This window comes from Oncorhynchus keta, chromosome 20 (assembly GCF_023373465.1).
Source record: "Oncorhynchus keta strain PuntledgeMale-10-30-2019 chromosome 20, Oket_V2, whole genome shotgun sequence".
NCBI classification, from domain to species: Eukaryota; Metazoa; Chordata; class Actinopteri; order Salmoniformes; family Salmonidae; genus Oncorhynchus; species Oncorhynchus keta.
The window spans coordinates 3934148-3950758 of NC_068440.1; the positions used below are offsets into that span (position 1 = coordinate 3934148).

Sequence of the window (16611 nt, forward strand, 5' to 3'; positions counted from 1 at the left end):
GATCGTCTCTAAGATTTACAGGAATGTGGTTCTGAATATAGACCGCAACACTGCCCACCGTTGACATTTCTGTATTTTTTGGTAGATGTTATAACCGGATATTGCTACCACTGTATCATCAAATGTATTATCTAAGTGATGTTTCAGAGATAGAATATGAATGTCATCTGCATCCTCCGGGTTATGATAATATGACCTATTTTTAGCACTTTTCTTTTGCTTGGTTGTTTTTAATGCTTTACTGGGAAGCTTATCTGAAGTAGACGTACTCATGTATTGGAGCTGATAGTGCAGGGTGAGCTGCACAAAGTGGTCTTCCTACTAGGGCACACCGCCTCAGTGCAAACAGTCTAACTCTGGTTCATAGGCTAATGATTACTGCATACAATAACTGTAGGATAAACAGAGGTATTCGTGCAATTAGGGGCACATAAATTAAGTTACTTACATTGTGTTTGCCAATGCCCCTAGGATCATGTACAGTTGAAGTCGGAAGTTTACATACACTTAGGTTGGAGTCATTAAAAGTCAACATTCAACCACTCCACACATTTCTTGTTAACAAACTATAGTTTTGGCAAGTTGGTTAGGGCATCTACTTTGTGCCAAAGCACACCCCCACAAGTAATTTTTCCAACAATTGTTTACGGACAGATTATTTCACTTAAAATTCACTGCATCACAATTCCAGTGGGGCAGAAGTTACACACATCAAGTTGACTGTGCCTTTAAACAGCTTGGAAAATTCCAGCAAATGATGTCATGGATTTAGAAGCTTCTGACAGGCTAATTAACATAATTGGAGGTGTACCTGTGGATGTATTTCAAGGCCTACCTTCAAACGCAGTGCATCTTTGCTTGAAATCATGGGAAAAATCAAAATAAATCAGCAAAGACCTCAGAAAAAAATTGTAGACCTTCACAAGTCTGGTTCATCCTTGGGAGCAATTTCCAAACGCCTGAAGGTACCACGTTCATCTGTACAAACAATAGTATGCAAGTATAAACACCATGGGACCACACAGCCGTCATAGCGCTCAGGAAGGAGATGTGTTCTGTCTCCTAGAGATGATCAATCCCAGAACAACAGCAAAGGACCTTGTGAAGGTGCTGGAGGAAACCGGTACATAAGTATCTGTATCCACAGTAAAAAATGAGTCTATATCGACAACCTGAAAGGCCACTCAGCAAGAAAGAAGCCACTGCTCCAAAACCGGTTTGCAACTGCACATGGGGACAAATATTGTACTTTTTGGAGATATGTCCTCTGGTCTGATGAAACAAAAATAGAACTGTTTGGCCATAATGACCATTGATATGTTTTGAGGAAAAAGGGAGGGGCATGCAAGCCGAAGAACACCATCCCAACCGTGAAGCACGGGGGTGGCAGCATCATGTTGTGGGGGTGCTTTGCTGCAGGAGGGACTGGTGCACTTCACAAACTAGATGGCATCATGAGGATGGAAAATTAATATTGAAGCAACATCAAGACATCAGTCAGGAAGTTAAAACTTGGTCGCAAATGGGTCTTCCAAATGGACCCTAGTTAAGCAATTTAAAGGCAAAGCAACCAAATACTAATTGAGTGTATGTAATCTATGGCAGGACCCAAAGGGCTTAAATGTTCGATGTCTACCCTTACTAAGGACTTAGACTTGGCCTGTGACGTAGTGTCCCCATAAGTGACAGAACACTGAGCCAATCACAGCGCAATGCTCCTATTTTCTGCTGGCTTGCCCCACCACCACAGAAAGCACTGAGCTAGGCTGAAACACCTGCATTTTGGAGCTGACTTACTCAAGTAAGCAAAAAAGAGACCGTGTTTGTATGCAGCTTTATTAACTCAATGATATATATTTTTTACATTGTTTGCAAACTTCATGTGTGACAAGTATTAATGCCAAAATAACATGCAAAATTGTCAAGACCCCACTCCCAAAAAATATATATAGATCATTTATTTTGTTAATAAAAATGTAGGGCTCAAAACAGGTGGGACTCAATGATGGTCACCACTGATTCTGATCTACTTTCTTTCCGGCTGTCTTTTTAGCCATTCACGAATGCGTTTCTATGGGCTAAAGTAGTAAAGGACCTTACGGTTGTTAAGCAATCACACCATATGAAGCAATTATTTGTTAAAATGTCAATTTATTGCTCATTAATCAATAGTAATACCATAAATTGCAGTCTATGACGTAGAATGCAAGTCCTCGACAGATTAAACCTGATTAACGCCATACAAACAGAGCATAAATATCAACAGAAAACACATTGTTAGACAATTGGGATCAAGTTAACTTAAAAAATATATATTTGTATTACAATGACAGCCATGTCCATACTTCACTCATAAATAAACACAACAGCCCAGTCTGTCTCATACAGCGTTGCAGTGTACAGTATGGTTGCCACAATTCTATTCAGGACATACAGGAATGATTTACCTGAGTTCAACTCAAATGGGATACAAAAACATGGCAACCTCTTCCACAGAGAAATATACAACACTTACTGTACATACAAAGACAAATCAGGAAAATAGATCAGTGTGAGCATCGTGATACATGTATTCAATTGTGTTTGGACTAGGCATTTATATCTAACTAAAACACACACACACTCACATGGCAAGAATGATAAAACTCATTCCCCCAAACCGCTGTCAGGTTTCGTCTTTGCATCCATAGCAGGGTGAAGTCAGCTTCATCTCAAGCCCAGAAGACATGATCAGAGGTTAATAGAGATACTGTCATATTAGTAATTGTCAAGAGGATGCCTACAAAACTACAGCCTTAATATTCTGTGGTTGTTTAAGATTGAGAAAGAACAGTGGTCATTGTGAAATATTGTCAGAAGAGAGTGGTTACAGCTAGGTATATATATCCCTTGTGGTCAAGCTGCTGGCCCAGGAGATCTTTCAAATAAGAAACAGAATACTCTAGCTAGTCTATCTAATCCTGTGATTGACAAATCAGAGCTATGAGAGACATTTTCAAAACGCAACAATCAAACAATGAGGCACAAACGCAAACTGGCATGTCCAGCAACCAGGGCTGGCAGCCAATGACAAATACACATCCCGATAGCGTAATACACTGTGTTCAAGGCCAGGATGCAAGGAATACAATTGCCTAAATCGAATTAACTATGGAGTGCTGGTTTCTACTCTCAGGAATTCATGAAGATATTTGATATGATATTCAGCATCTGGAAATGTAAAGGACTTATTGTACAAAGAGAGAACATCCAAAGTCAGTTGGGTGTTGTTCCCAGAACAAATCATTTGCAAAATGTAGCTTATTTTGGTTAATGTACGTTTTCCCTAAGTACACTACCGGTTAAAAGGTTTAGAACACCTACTCATTCAACGGTTGTTCTTTATTTTTACTATTTTCTACATTGTAGAATAATATTGAAGACATCAAAACTATGAAATAACACATAAGGAATCATCTAGTAACCAAAAAAGTGTTAAACAAATCCAAATCCAAAAATTCTTAGCATTCTCTCAACCAGCTTCATGAGGTAGTCGCCTGGAATGCATTTCAATAAACAGGTGTGCCTTGTTAAAAGTTTTGAATTATAAAATTGTTGAATTCTTTCCTTCTTAATGCATTTGAGCCAATCAGTTGTGCTGTGACAAGGTAGGGGGGTTTACAGAAGATAGCCCTATTTGGCAAAAAACAAAGTCCATATGATGGCAAGAACAACTCAAATAAGACTAGAGAAAATACAGTCCATCATTACTTTAAGACGTGAAGGTCTGTCAACGCGGAACATTTCAGAGTTAGTTCTGCTGCAGAGGATAAGTTCCTTATAGTCACCAGTCTCAGAAACTGCAGCCCAAATAAAAGCTTCACAGAGTTCAAGTAACAGACATCTCAACGGTGTGGGTGAACGGATGATCTCCGCATGTGTATTTCCCACCGTGACGCACGGAGGAGGAGGTGTGATGGTGTGGGGGTGCTTTACTGGTGATACTGTCTGTGATTTATTTAGAATTCAAGGCACATCTAACCAGCATGGCTACCACAGCATTCTGCAGTGATACGCCATCCCATCTGGTTTGCGCTTAGTGCCACTATCATTTGTTTTTCAACAGGACAATGACCCAACACACCTCCAAGGCTGTGTAAGCACTATTTTGCCAAGAAGGAGAGTGATGAAATGCTGCATCAGATGACCTGGCAATCCCCCGACCTCAACCAAATTAAGATGGTTTGGGATGAGTCGGACAGCAGAGTGAAGGAAAAGCAGCCAACAAGTGCTCAGCATTTGGGAACTCAAAGACTGTTGGAACAGCATTCCAGGTGAAGCTGGTTGAGAGAATGCCAAAAGTGTGCAAATCTGGCTATTTGAAGAATATCGAATAGAGAAATATATTTGTTACTACATGATTCCATATGTGTTATTTAATAGTTTTGATGTCTTCACTATTATTCTACAATGTTGAAAAAAGTAAAAGAAAGAAAAACCCTGACCGTTATTGTAAGTACAGTTAAGCGTCAGGGTACAGTAGTAAAATTGTGCACGCGTTAAGTGAGTAGGAATCAAAGTTGTAAATCACAAATTAAACCATCATACTGGTATCTCTACTCAGCACAGAGATGAATAAAGTTGAATAAAACACCTTTTAATGCAGAACTACATATACAAAAAGTTCAACGCGGAAACCATAGTCATCGAGTTATAAAAATTCAAAAAAGACACTTGAAGCAATTGGGTTGGAAGTGCAGAAGGCAAATTGACCCGAGCCTTCCCGTCCAGTGCCTCAAAGGGTTATTTGTTCTGTTTTTACCCCTTCCCTGTCCCTTTTTAGCATTTGTGTGGCGCTGTCTTCACAAGTATTACCACATTCCAGTGACATGAATCCATACAATACTCTACTCATGTTGTTGCTTCTAGTGACCTCTTTAGGTTCCCCGTCTGTCAATCACTGTGGACCAGTTCAAAAAGCGCTGAAAAGAAAGGTTGGAATCATAGAGAGCACGAGAAAGATAATTAGGGGAGTTGTGTGAGCAGGATAGAGCTTAAAATGGCTCATGAGGACAGCTTGGAGTAGCTGGGTGGTGAGAACTTGCGCTTCAGGTATTTGATGATATAGAGAGGGAGACAGCTGACGACGGTGATCACTGACACCTTCCAAAGGAAGGCCGGTGTCGTGATGAAGCCCAGGTCTGGGATATAAAAAAAAAACAAACACAGGTTAGAAATCTGTCCAAATAACAGCACATACAATATGTGCAAGGCACTAACATGTTGATATACATTCATTTATTATCACTTTATTCAAAAGATTTGGTTGATAATTATGGATCCATGCCATCTGTTTAAAAAGAGCTTTTGCACACATGCCTGGAATGAGACATGACTGAGTGGAATGGTAAAACAATATAAGTAGCAGGAAAATATGCTCAATACGTCACATCAAATATGGCTGCAAAAGACATGGTCAGAGTCTGGTCACTAAAGGAACGTGAACAGTGCTGAGCAGTCACAGCACGGTCAAAGACAGTGATGAGAGGAGAGTGTGAAAAGGAAGTGGAAGAGAAGAGGTAGTGTTTCCAGTGCTGCACACCTACCCAGAAATGCTCCAAAGGACACTCTGCCTATGCCTGTCCCAAGGACACATACAGTAGCAAAAGAGAGGATGAGCAGCAGAGAGAGAGAGAGAGAGAGAGAGAGACCAAATGAGTGCATGAGAGAGAAAAAAAAACAGGGAAAGTAATACAGGAGCGAGCGAGGGAGAAGGGGAGAGGGAGAGAAAAGATGGCAGACACAAACAAAGCACAGACCTCCAAGGTTTAATTGGGTTAACGCAAACATAAGTGCATCAAACTAAAACATACAAGCTGTAGTGCAAAGGGTGAGACTGTTCCACTACAAGATTAAAGTGTTAAAAAACTGCCCTCCACATAACAAAAAGCAAAGAGCAACATCAAATAATTTTCCCTCAACACTTATCAGCAGAATAGCAAACAGCATCAAATTTTTTTTTTTTTTTTAAACTTTGGCCCTAAGGGGATAAATAACATTTAATTGAGTTGTTTTTCCCCCCTCAGGTAAACAACATTTGCTTACCGAAGTACTCATTGAGGAAGGCAAGCGAGGCTATGTAGCAGCCCAGACTGAGGAACTCTGCTAGCACCATGAGCCAGTGCCAGGTACGGATGTTGAGCGCCACCATGAGCAGCTCGGTGAGGATCAGCGCAGTGAAGGAGATGGCCACCACGTGCACAAACTCAGACTCAAACAACACCAGTCCGCCGTACATCAGGATGCCACCTGGGGGCGCCACAAAGAAGTGTTAGTGACGTAGTACTGGTTGAGTAACAGGTTAACTTCATTGGCTGTTGGCGTGGGTTTCCGCTAACCGACAGGTTAACCAGCTTGAGAAAGAAACTAGAGAATGATCAACTAGAATGAATTCTAGTCATCAACTAGAATCAACTTGTTTCTAGTTAATAACAATAAGACCTAACATAAAATGTACCAGCTTATTCTTTTAGGGAACCAAATATGACAAGTACATTAGGCCTTTGTTTTGGTTTACTTCTTAAGTTACTTTGATCCCCATTGCTCACTGAAAGTCTGTTATTCAAAATATGTATTAGGATTCAAGTAAGTCTTAAGACACAGGATCTGACTCAATTACAGTATTTATGAGGGCAAACAGACAATAGGTCCAAGTGTATCCAAAAACCAACCAGGTAAACCACTGAGTACTGTAGCTTGACACTCATTCATCAATTCTATAGTGGTGCCTACTGTATTTTGATAGCCTTTTATTTAATTATAACACGGCGCAAATTGAGCTTAATGGCCTATTACTGATCACATAATTGCCTTTTCCATACAGTCTACATACATTCCTGGGAGTTAAACTCTGTAATAAATTAAAACCGATGATAGTGGCCTGATATTTTTTCTCCCCCCCTCATATCTCCCTGTTTTTCATTGGACTTTGGTAATAGACCTTTAATTAAAAAACGAGAGCTGTCAGGAAGTGACGCTCCAGTGAGAACATAGATCTTTCTCAATACGCTGCATGGCTTAGCGATTACAGAAATATCGATTTACTGGACAGACAAAAGCCTGCGTGTAACTGCAGATGATGCTTGGAAACCTAAGCTACTGAGAAACAGGACTGTCTGAGAGTCAGGGAGCCAGGGGACTGACGGTATCGCACATAGTAAAAATGATGAAATATAAGTGTGGTGCCTGGACGGTCAGTAATAAAAGGTGTTTAAGCTGCGCTTCGTTCAGGTTGCATTCAGAAGAGCTGCCTTACTGTGCGGATGGATCATTTGGATATAAGAGTTGTGCACCTGGCCAACATCTTCATAATATCCATAATGTTTAGAAGCACCCTCCCCTGTATGTTAGTATCCATCATCTTCATTAATATCCATCATGTTTAGAAGCACCCTCCCCTGTATGTTAGTATCCATCATCTTCATTCATATCCATCATGTTTAGAAGCACCCTCCCCTGTATGTTAGTATCCATCATCTTCATAATGTCCATCATGTTTAGAAGCACCCTCCCCTGTATGTTAGTATCCATCATCTTCATTCATATCCATCATGTTTAGAAGCACCCTCCCCTGTATGTTAGTATCCATCATCTTCATTCATATCCATCATGTTTAGAAGCACCCTCCCCTGTATGTTAGTATCCATCATCTTCATAATATACATCATGTTTAGAAGCACCCTCCCCTGTATGTTAGTATCCATCATCTTCATAATATCCATCATGTTTAGAAGCACCCTCCCCTGTATGTTAGTATCCATCATCTTCATAATATCCATCATGTTTAGAAACACCCTCCCCTGTGTGTTAGTATCCATCATCTTCATAATGTCCATCATGTTTAGAAGCACCCTCCCCTGTATGTTAGTATCCATCATCTTCATTAATATCCATCATGTTTAGAAGCACCCTCCCCTGTATGTTAGTATCCATCATCTTCATTCATATCCATCATGTTTAGAAGCACCCTCCCCTGTGTGTTAGTATCCATCATCTTCATAATATCCATCATGTTTAGAAGCACCCTCCCCTGTGTGTTAGTATCCATCATCTTCATAATATCCATCATGTTTAGAAGCACCCTCCCCTGTATGTTAGTATCCATCATCTTCATAATATCCATCATGTTTAGAAACACCCTCCCCTGTGTGTTAGTATCCATCATCTTCATAATGTCCATCATGTTTAGAGTATGTTAGTATCCATCATCTTCATAATATCCATCATGTTTAGAAGCACCCTCCCCTGTATGTTAGTATCCATCATCTTCATTCATATCCATCATGTTTAGAAGCACCCTCCCCTGTGTGTTAGTATCCATCATCTTCATAATATCCATCATGTTTAGAAGCACCCTCCCCTGTATGTTAGTATCCATCATCTTCATAATATCCATCATGTTTAGAAGCACCCTCCCCTGTATGTTAGTATCCATCATCTTCATTCATATCCATCATGTTTAGAAGCACCCTCCCCTGTGTGTTAGTATCCATCATCTTCATAATATCCATCATGTTTAGAAGCACCCTCCCCTGTATGTTAGTATCCATCATCTTCATAATATCCATCATGTTTAGAAACACCCTCCCCTGTGTGTTAGTATCCATCATCTTCATAATATCCATCATGTTTAGAAGCACCCTCCCCTGTATGTTAGTATCCATCATCTTCATAATATCCATCATGTTTAGAAGCACCCTCCCCTGTGTGTTAGTATCCATCATCTTCATAATATCCATCATGTTTAGAAGCACCCTCCCTGTTTAGTGTTAGTATCCATCATCTTCATAATATCCATCATGTTTAGAAGCACCCTCCCTGTGTGTTAGTATCCATCATCTTCATAATATCCATCATGTTTAGAAGCACCCTCCCCTGTATGTTAGTATCCATCATCTTCATAATATCCATCATGTTTATGTTTAGTTAGTATCCATCATCTTCATTCATATCCATCATGTTTAGAAGCACCCTCCCTGTGTGTTAGTATCCATCATCTTCATAATATCCATCATGTTTAGAATCCCTGTGTGTTAGTATCCATCATCTTCATAATATCCATCATGTTTAGAAGCACCCTCCCTGTGTGTTAGTATCCATCATCTTCATAATATCCATCATAATATCCATAATATCATGTTTTAGAAGCACCCTCCCTGTGTGTTAGTATCCATCATCTTCATAATGTCCATCATGTTTAGAAGCACCCTCCTCCCATCTGTGTGTTGTGTGTTAGTATCCATCATCTTCATAATGTCCATCATGTTTAGAAGCACCCTCCCTGTGTGTTAGTATCCATCATCTTCATAATATCCATCATGTTTAGAAGCACCCTCCCCTGTGTGTTAGTATCCATCATCTTCCATAATGTTTAGAAGCCATCCCTGTATGTTTATCCATCATCTTCATTCATATCCATCATGTTTTTAGAAGCAAGCATCATCTTCATTCCCATGTTTAGTGTTGTTAGTATCCATCATCTTCATAATATCCATCATGTTTAGAAGCACCCTCCCCTGTATGTTAGTATCCATCATCTTCATAATATCCATGTTTAGTGTTAGTATCCATCATCTTCATAATATCCATCATGTTTATGTTAGTATCCAGCACTTCATAATATCCATCCCCTGTGTGTTAGTATCCATCATCTTCATCCATCATGTTTAGTGCACCCTCCCCTGTGTGTTAGTATCCATCATCTTCATAATATCCATCATGTTTAATACCCTCCCTGTATGTTAGTATCCATCATCTTCATAATATCCATCATGTTTAGAAGCACCCTCCCCTGTATGTTAGTATCCATCATCTTCATCCCTGTGTGTTGATATCATATCCATTATGTTTAGTCCCCTGTGTGTTAGTATCCATCTTCATAATATCCATCATGTTTAGAAGCACCCTCTTCATCATCTTCATATATCCATCATGTTTAGAAACACCCTCCCCTGTGTGTTAGTATCCATCATCTTCATAATATCCATCATGTTTAGAAGCACCCTCCCCTGTGTGTTAGTATCCATCATCTTCATAATATCCATCATGTTTAGAAGCACCCTCCCCTGTGTGTTAGTATCCATCATCTTCATAATATCCATCATGTTTAGAAGCACCCTCCCCTGTGTGTTAGTATCCATCATCTTCATAATATCCATCATGTTTAGAAGCACCCTCCCCTGTGTGTTAGTATCCATCATCTTCATAATATCCATCATGTTTAGAAACACCCTCCCCTGTGTGTTAATATCCATCATCTTCATAATGTCCATTATGTTTAGAAGCACCCTCCCCTGTATGTTAGTATCCATCATCTTCATAATATCCATCATGTTTAGAAGCACCCTCCCCTGTGTGTTAGTATCCATCATCTTCATAATGTCCATCATGTTTAGAAGCACCCTCCCCTGTGTGTTAGTATCCATCATCTTCATAATATCCATTATGTTTAGAAGCACCCTCCCCTGTGTGTTAGTATCCATCATCTTCATAATATCCATTATGTTTAGAAGCACCCTCCCCTGTGTGTTAGTATCCATCATCTTCATAATATCCATCATGTTTAGAAGCACCCTCCCCTGTGTGTTAGTATCCATCATCTTCATACATATCCATCATGTTTAGAAGCACCCTCCCCTGTGTGTTAGTATCCATCATCTTCATAATATCCATTATGTTTAGAAGCACCCTCCCCTGTGTGTTAGTGTAATATCCATCATGTATCCATCATCTTCATAATGTCCATCATGTTTAGAAGCACCCTCCCCTGTGTGTTAGTATCCATCATCTTCATAATGTCCATCATGTTTAGAAGCACCCTCCCCTGTGTGTTAGTATCCATCATCTTCATAATGTCCATCATGTTTAGTAGCACCCTCCCCTGTGTGTTAGTATCCATCATCTTCATAATGTCCATCATGTTTAGAAGCACCCTCCCCTGTGTGTTAGTATCCATCATCTTCATAATATCCATCATGTTTAGAAGCACCCTCCCCTGTGTGTTAGTATCCATCATCTTCATAATGTCCATCATGTTTAGTAGCACCCTCCCCTGTGTGTTAGTATCCATCGTTAGAACTGTACACCTGGAAATCTAACTCAGAAAACTGCAGTATCCTGTCAATTCTCTTACCTTGGTAAATACTGATCAACACCCAAATGAGAAAAGTCTTGAAAGATAAGGAACGACCCTAGAAGAAGAGAAAAATACAGAATTGCAGACATCATAATCTAATTCCTGTCAAACTACAACTTTTGAATTCACTTTAACCTGTTAAACCCTTAATGAAAATAGAGTAAATTGACCATCCATTCCCCATCAGCCTGTATTATATAGGAAAGGTTGCCATTTTACCTTGGTAAGGTCTTTGTAAAGCTCAGGGTACAGCAGGGCCATCTCTGGCTTCACGTCCTGGTCCAGCACCAGGGAAAATACAGGGAACATTGTGTAGATGGTAGAATACCTGCACAGAAGGGGAGAACACAGGACTGAGGTAATACAGAACACTGGACCAGTGCATCAATAGAAAGGGTCTCACCACCTCATGTTTAGATGCATGCACATACTGTACGCACCAATGGAAACAATTACAGTAGAAATATAGACAACCACATACCCAACCATGAGAAAACCCTGGTACAAAGGGACTGATGCAAAGTAGAAAATGGAGGAAAACACTGCCTGCAAAGAGGGAGAGATGAGACACATTTCATTCAAGTCCTTCCATATTCAGTACTAGTAACATAAACATGTTCAGGTATGTTACCTGCATGGTTGATATGATCATGCCTCGGTGCATGACAAACTGGCCCAGGGCTGCTGAACGCTTGTAGCTGTTCCTGCCGTGGACCATGAGCAGCCGGCCAATGTGCTTAAACTGAGTGATGGAGAAATCTGCCGCCAGGGATGCCTGCTTCCCCTCCTGCATGGGGAGAGCATAAGTGTGTAATGTTACTCTACGGAAGGACACACCCCCATCATAACCGAATCAATACGGCACCCATAACAGGTTTAGCATTTGATTTGACTATTTAACGTTATAATATGTGGATAGGATAAGAGGAGTGATATGGGTTGTTTACCTTTCCTTCAATGCCGATGCCACAGTCTGCTGCCTGGATCATACTGACATCGTTACCTCCATCACCTGGGAGAGACAAGAGAGGACCACACATCAGCCACAGGCTCAATAATATTAAGTAAAAGAGCCATATGGAAATAAGGCTTACGCCCCAGGATGATGACAGAACAATGTTAACAATCATGCTTGTGCTGTTTGATTGCCATCTTGTGGACATAATAGGTGTGTGTACCTTCTCGTACTGGGTCTAGTTGCTTCTTTTTCAATTAGTGAGGTATATTACTGGTAGGAATTTTCTACAATTGACTTGTTTAATCATTTGGCATTCATTGTACACAGATCATTGTAGCAGTTGTGTCTGATACAAAGGATGAGAGTGGTTAGTTGTTATGCATCTGGGTCTGGCCCAGGGTGCAAAGGGGCTCACCTATGGCACAGGTTCTGTTGGCTGTGTGCTGCTTGAGAAGGTGGACAATCTGGGCTTTCTGAGTGGGGGAGCAGCGACAGCAGACTACTGCTGGACACTGACACGCCAGCTCCACAAACTCATGCTCATAGTACCGCAGACACACCTGTGGGAAGAGAAACATACTGACACGCCAGCTCCACAAACTCATGCTCATAGTACCGCAGACACACCTGTGGGAAGAGAAACATACTGACACGCCAGCTCCACAAACTCATGCTCATAGTACCGAAGACACACCTGTGGGAAGAGAAACATACTGACACGCCAGCTCCACAAACTCATGCTCATAGTACCGCAGACACACCTGTGGGAAGAGAAACATATCGATTTGGAAAATGCAAACACATCCGGACCCACACAAGCACATTTACATAATGAAGTATTTACTGTACCATCTCTTCAGATCCATTATCATTATTTTTTATACCTTTTATTTAACTACTTAAGTCAGTTAAGAACAAATTCTTATTTACAATGACGGCCTAGGAACAGTGGGTTAACTGCCTTGTTCAGGGGCAGAACGACGGATTTTTACCTTGTCAGCTCAAGGATTATATCCAGCAACCTTTCGGTCACTAGTCCAACACTCTAACCACTAGGCTACCTGTCGCCCTGTCAATCAATGGTGTTATAATTAAGCAACAAGGCCAGAGAGGGTGTTCAGCCAAGGGCTGTTCTTCTGCACAACGCATAGTGCCTGGATACAGCCCTTAGCCGTGGTATATTGGCCATATACCATAAATCCCAGAGGTGTCTTATTGCTATTATAAACTGGTTACCAATGTAATTAGAGCAGTAAAAATACATATTTTATCATACCAGTAGTATACGGTCTGATATACAGTGAGGGAGAAAAGTATTTGATCCCCTGCTGATTTTGTACGTTTGCCACTGACAAAGAAATTATCAGTCTATCATTTTAATGGAATGGTTTATTTGAACAGTGAGAGACAGAATAACAACAAACAAATCCAGAAAAATGTATGTCAAAAATGTTATAAATTGATTTGCATTTTAATGAGGGAAATAAGTATTTGACCCCTCTCAATCAGAGAGATTTCTGGCTTCCAGGTGTCTTTTATACAGGTAACGAGCTGAGATTAGGAGCACACTTAAAGGGAGTGCTCCTAATCTCAGCGTGTTACCTGTATAAAAGACACCTGTCCACAGAAGCAATCAATCAGGTTCCAAACTCTCCACCATGGCCAAGACCAAAGAGCTCTCCAAGGATGTCAGGGACAAGATTGTAGAGCTACACAAGGCTGGAATGGGCTACAAGACAATCGCCAAGCAGCTTGGTGAGAAGGTGACAACAGTTGGTGCGATTATTCGCAAATGGAAGAAACACAAAATAACTGTCAATCTCCCTCAGCCTGGGGCTCCATCCAAGATCTCACCTTGTGTATTTGCAATGATCATGAGAACGGTGAGGAATCAGCCCAGAACTACACGGGAGGATCTTGTCAATGATCTCAAGGCAGCTGGGACCATAGTCACCAAGAAAACAATTGGTAACGCACTACGCCGTGAAGGACTGAAATCCTGCAGCGCCTGCAAGGTCCCCCTGCTCAAGAAAGCACATATACACGCCCGTCTGAAGTTTGCCAATGAATATCTGAATGATTCAGAGGACAACTGGGTGAAAGTGTTTTGGTCAGATGAGACCAAAATGAGGCTCTTTGGCATCAACTCAACTCGCAGTGTTTGGAGGAGGAGGAGGAATGCTGCCTATGACCCCAAGAACACCAACCACACCGTCAAACATGTGGAGGTGGAAACATTATGCTTTGGGGGTGTTTTTCCTGCTAAGGGGACAGGACAACTTCACCGCATCAAAGGGACGATGGACATGTACCGTCAAATATTGGGTGAGAACCTCCTTCCCTTAGCCAGGGTATTGAAAATGGGTATTCCAGCATGACAATGACCCAAAACACACGGCCAAGGCAACAAAGGAGCTCAAGAAGAAGCACATTAAGGTCCTGGAGTGGCCTAATCCCATAGAAAATCTGTGGAGGGCGCTGAAGGTTCGAGTTGCCAAACGTCAGCCTCGAAACCTTAATGACTTGGAGAAGATCTGCAAAGAGGAGTGGGACAAAATCCCTCCTGAGATGTGTGCAAACCTGGTGGCCAACTACAAGAAATGTCTGATCTCTGTGATTGCCAACAAGGGTTTTGCCACCAAGTCATGGTATTTCCCTCAAATGCAAATCAATTTTTTAACATTTTTGACATGCATTTTTCAGGATTTTTTTGTTGTTATTCTGTCTCTCACTGTTCAAATAAACCTACCATTAAAATGATAGACTGATCATTACTTTGTCAGTGGGCAAACGTACAAAATTAGCAGGGGATCAAGTACTTTTTTCCCTCACTGTACCACGGCTGGTAGCTAATCAGCATTCAGGGCTCAAACCACTCAGTTTGTGTTTTTTTGGCTGCATCTACATTACAATCTGCTTTGAGAAGTCTGTGAGAAGTGTTTGTGCTCTAGTACCTCCAAGGAGTCTCCAGAGATGACCAGAGCACAGTCGTGTTTCCTTCTGAAGGCATTGAGCTCCAGATGGGCCTCTCCTCTGGTGGAGACCTGCTCGAGAGCCGGGCAATACAATTAGTGGAAGGACAGGTACAGGACCATTTCTTCATCCCTTTAACACTCATCAAGTGACAGATTATTATCTTAAGATGAAAAAGAAAGAGAAGCGTACCGATCTGAATACATGAATATCTTGGCTTCTGGACACCAAATGGGAGCTTTTAGCGATACAAGTAGCTGTCTCCAGCTTATCCCCGGTAAGCATCCATATCTGAAGAGATAACAAAACCATGACATGGAATCAGTGACAGCATTAAAAGCACCATTTTACCGTATTTCATATTATACAAGGACTCGTCAGATTCTGGTATGACATGGAATACGTATTTTTCACAGCTAACATTATACTGTACGTGGAAAGGACAGCGCAATATAAATGCAGCCAACATTTAACAAGTTCGCAGGTGTAGTAAAACACAGAAGAATAGTGTGGTCTCACACCTTGATCCCAGCGTTTCTGAGGAGCTCCAGGGTTGGCCTGACGTCAGCCTGTAGTTGGTCCTCAACCCCAGTCAAACACAGAAGCTCCATCTCCCTCTCCAGACTCTCTACCACTGCTGACACCTTCAGCGCCCGGTCATGGATACTCAGCTTGGCCTGGTTGTAACGGTTCTACACAAGAGGGAAAGATAGTCAGTCATTGAGGGAGGCAGAGATGAGAAAGGAAGTGATAATGAAAGAGATAGGGAGGTAGAAATCCAGTCAAAGGGAGAAAATCAGAGAGAAATAAATAACCGTTGCAAAAGTGTGTAGCGCATCGGGCAAAAGAGGAAATAGGAAATAAGTGGAATGAGGGCAAGTTGGCAGCTCATTCAGTTTGAAGATTATTTTCAATTCAGCAGGACATTAATTAAGGAGGAACATTATGTTTTGCACCTCAAAGTCTGTATACTGCTCTTCAGACAGAGATTTCTTAGCCACCACCAGGGTCCGAAGCCCTTCCCTGGCCATGTTCCCACACTGAGAACAAAAGAGGGGATAGTTAGGAAAGAGTGATGTAATATGATAAAACCAGAAATTACTGAACATTTGTAGAGACAAACTTACTCTGTATAGTCCAGTCAGATACATATTTATTAAACAAACACTATGTTTCAACAAATTTCATATGGCATACAGTAGGTTTAACATATGCTGAATAGCATACAGTACAGGGATAGATCATTTCATCTAATTGAGAGTCAGCTGCATCAGAACAGCACGTACAGTCAACCAACAAAGACAGAAATCAATGGGGAATAACGTCGCCTCGGGAGAAAGTTCAGAGGACACAAAACCACAATTTATTGTTTTATATGAAACGCCAATGGGCTGAAAGTGACGCGCTGATTGCTTATTGACATGGTACCCATATAGCACCACTGCTTGGACAGTCTACGGGATATTACAGTCAATGGAACATCATTAACACCATTGTTAGGAATATG

The 16611-nt window shown here is 41.1% G+C and overlaps 1 protein-coding gene across 1 annotated transcript in view; it reads right to left on the bottom strand.

Annotated features, from left to right (window-relative positions):
• Positions 1-2131: 2131 nt before the first annotated feature.
• Positions 2132-16611, bottom strand: part of atp9b (ATPase phospholipid transporting 9B) — a 59049-nt gene continuing 44569 nt past the window's right edge. Inside the window, exons 18-29 of the mRNA XM_052471901.1 lie at positions 16061-16144; positions 15626-15796; positions 15297-15395; positions 15086-15175; positions 12547-12691; positions 12121-12185; positions 11805-11960; positions 11655-11719; positions 11393-11501; positions 11171-11228; positions 6085-6288; positions 2132-5180 (exon numbers count right to left, since the gene is read on the bottom strand). Of these exons, the coding sequence (XP_052327861.1) occupies positions 5044-5180; positions 6085-6288; positions 11171-11228; positions 11393-11501; positions 11655-11719; positions 11805-11960; positions 12121-12185; positions 12547-12691; positions 15086-15175; positions 15297-15395; positions 15626-15796; positions 16061-16144 (1383 nt within the window). The 3' untranslated portion in view covers positions 2132-5043. The remainder of the gene's footprint in view (positions 5181-6084; positions 6289-11170; positions 11229-11392; positions 11502-11654; positions 11720-11804; positions 11961-12120; positions 12186-12546; positions 12692-15085; positions 15176-15296; positions 15396-15625; positions 15797-16060; positions 16145-16611) is intronic.